Raw genomic sequence first — 2,412 nt, forward strand, 5'->3', positions numbered from 1 at the left:
TCATTATATTTTGACAAAAGGCAATTTTTGTTAACATTTTAGTCAAAACACTTTGCCTATTTCTCCATATATCAATTTTGGACTTAATCCTGGTTTCGATGTGATGGGTCTCATACGTATTTCTATTAATTTAGCGTAATGCTGTTACAGTTGAGTTACTTTAACTGAGTCAGTTGACATTTCACTCATTTAATGTGGTGATAAATAAGCTGCTAATAAGTACATAAGTATTGTCAACATCCAATCCAACCCATCAACAAATCAGTATGATTGAATATAATCATAACAACGGTTACATTTATTAATGACTATTTATTATTAAACTAATTTAATAGTGATTTTGTCTTGGATTGAAGAGTAGATCATCCTGCTGAACAGCTGATTTTGTTTGTTTACTAAATACAGTTGGCATGCCTGTGTAATCCAGCAGGCTGACATATTTGTAATATTGCACATAAAGCTGAGATGGTATAAGAGCTCAAAACGAGCTCAAAATGAAATTTAAAAAAATACATTTTTACACTTTATCCATTTCATATGTTTATTCATTAAGAAAATAAGAAATTAAGATTTGCTTGCACTGTCCTTGCTTTGTATTTGGTGTTATGGAAAAACAAATTGTTTCAAAACAGTCCTCTTTTATTTAGCTTAACAGTGGGACTTAAAATAAAAGGTTATGACATCAATTACTGTTGTATTTTATGTAGTTGTATTTTCTTATCACAGATTTGCTTCATACAAACATTTCCAATATTTRTGGAAGCTTGTGGAGCGTGCAGTGAAGACCAAGATGATACGGGTCACCAATACCAAGGCCTCCATAGCTGGCTCTGACAGATTTCACACATCCACGGTATGATGTATTATTTTATAGATCAGTGTGTGACAGTCAGATCTGGGGTAATCCCTGCAGTGTGTATGGTCAGATCTCAGAGCTGACTGAGCATGAAGCTTTGGGATTATGCTCCAGTGCAGTAACTAGGAACTACATAATTATAAATTGATATYATCAGGGAAAAACACACTTTTTGTTTACTTTTCATACCAATAATTACCCCCTAAAAACAGGACTCTCAAAAGCATTTATAAACATAGCTTTGTAGAAGTTTTATTGTAAGAGTTGTATTTTAATTTCTGTTCATTGTTTTTGTGTCTTTTGAAGAAACTTCCTCCTATTGATGAGCTGTTCCTTTTTTTGATGTACCTGTCCTTGGGCCAGCCACAACAAGATCTTGCTGAAAGGTTTGGCATTCACCGAACAACAGTAAGCAGGATCATCAACACGTGGGCCAACTTCCTCTACCAACTGCTTGGAAGCAAACGRCTCTGGTTGCCCAAAGAGGTGGTGCGTGCACGACTTCCGGCCGAGTTTGCTTCATACCCTGACACCCAGGTAGTGCTTGACTGCACTGAGATCTACTGTCAGACACCATCAGATCTCCTGTTGCAGAGTGAGGTGTTTTCTACTTACAAGTCCCACTCTACACTCAAGGCCATGATTGGCATGGCACCTCATGGTGCTATCACATTTGTCTCTGCCCTTTTTGCTGGATCCATGAGCGATCGTGAGATCTTCAAACAGTCAGGCATTGTCAGGTTACTGCAGCCTGACATGGCAATAATGGTTGACAAGGGCTTTCTAGTTGACAGTCTGGCTACTTGTAAAGTATATAGGCCAGCCTTCCTCTCAGGAAAAAATCAGATGAGCCCACATGATGTCCGTGAGACTCAATCCATTGCTCGGCTAAGGGTCCACGTAGAGCGCTGCATCAGGAGAGTGAAGGAGAACAAACTTTTTGACCATGTACTCCCGGTGTCTGTGTGTGGGATCATTGATGAGCTCTTCAATGTGGCTTGTTTCCTGGTCAATTACCAGAATGGACCCCTTGTGAAGGCATGGGCTAAATAAAGCAGTTGTTGTTATCGAGGGCTGGTGTCTCTGATTTAAGTAATTTTAATGAAATAATCCTGGCATGTATTTATCAAACTTCTTAGAATTACATTTAAGAATGCTGTTAAGAATGTACCAAGTGTAAAAAAATTATTTGCATAACACTGAGCCTAAAAGTCTTGTTTTGTCTTTTATGAAATTAACAGATTTTGAAGTTTGAGTTAAAGAGAAGGTAAAAGAAAAATTAAATTCAACCTTCACAAGTGAGGGAAAAAAATAACATCCAAACTTTTGACAGCATCATGTCGTCTGCTGTCACTCACCAGCTGATAGTTAAATATTCTCTCCAAAAGGTTGAAATACTTTGCATGCAAACTATGCAAATATGTCTCCTTATTCAAAAGTGAAGTTGTCGTGTTGCAAAATTTTAAATTCTTGTTTTTTGATATTTTTATTTGAGAAAGACAGATCTACAATTTACAGTCACAGCGCCATCTGTCTGATCTTTTTAGTACTAAAAA

The 2,412-nt window shown here is 37.0% G+C and overlaps 1 protein-coding gene across 1 annotated transcript; it reads left to right on the plus strand.

The window, feature by feature from the left end:
* Window positions 1–726: 726 nt before the first annotated feature.
* LOC106536897 (uncharacterized) lies at window positions 727–2,105 on the plus strand (the record flags this gene model as incomplete). Its single annotated transcript, XM_014034239.1, is given in 2 exon segments — window positions 727–853; window positions 1,163–2,105. Coding segments are annotated over 2 exon segments (874 nt in total), but the record flags the coding sequence as incomplete, so codon positions are not given.
* Between the last annotated feature and the right edge of the window lie 307 nt (window positions 2,106–2,412).

This window comes from Austrofundulus limnaeus, unplaced genomic scaffold (genome assembly GCF_001266775.1).
Source record: "Austrofundulus limnaeus strain Quisiro unplaced genomic scaffold, Austrofundulus_limnaeus-1.0 Scaffold2020, whole genome shotgun sequence".
Lineage (NCBI taxonomy): Eukaryota > Metazoa > Chordata > Actinopteri > Cyprinodontiformes > Rivulidae > Austrofundulus > Austrofundulus limnaeus.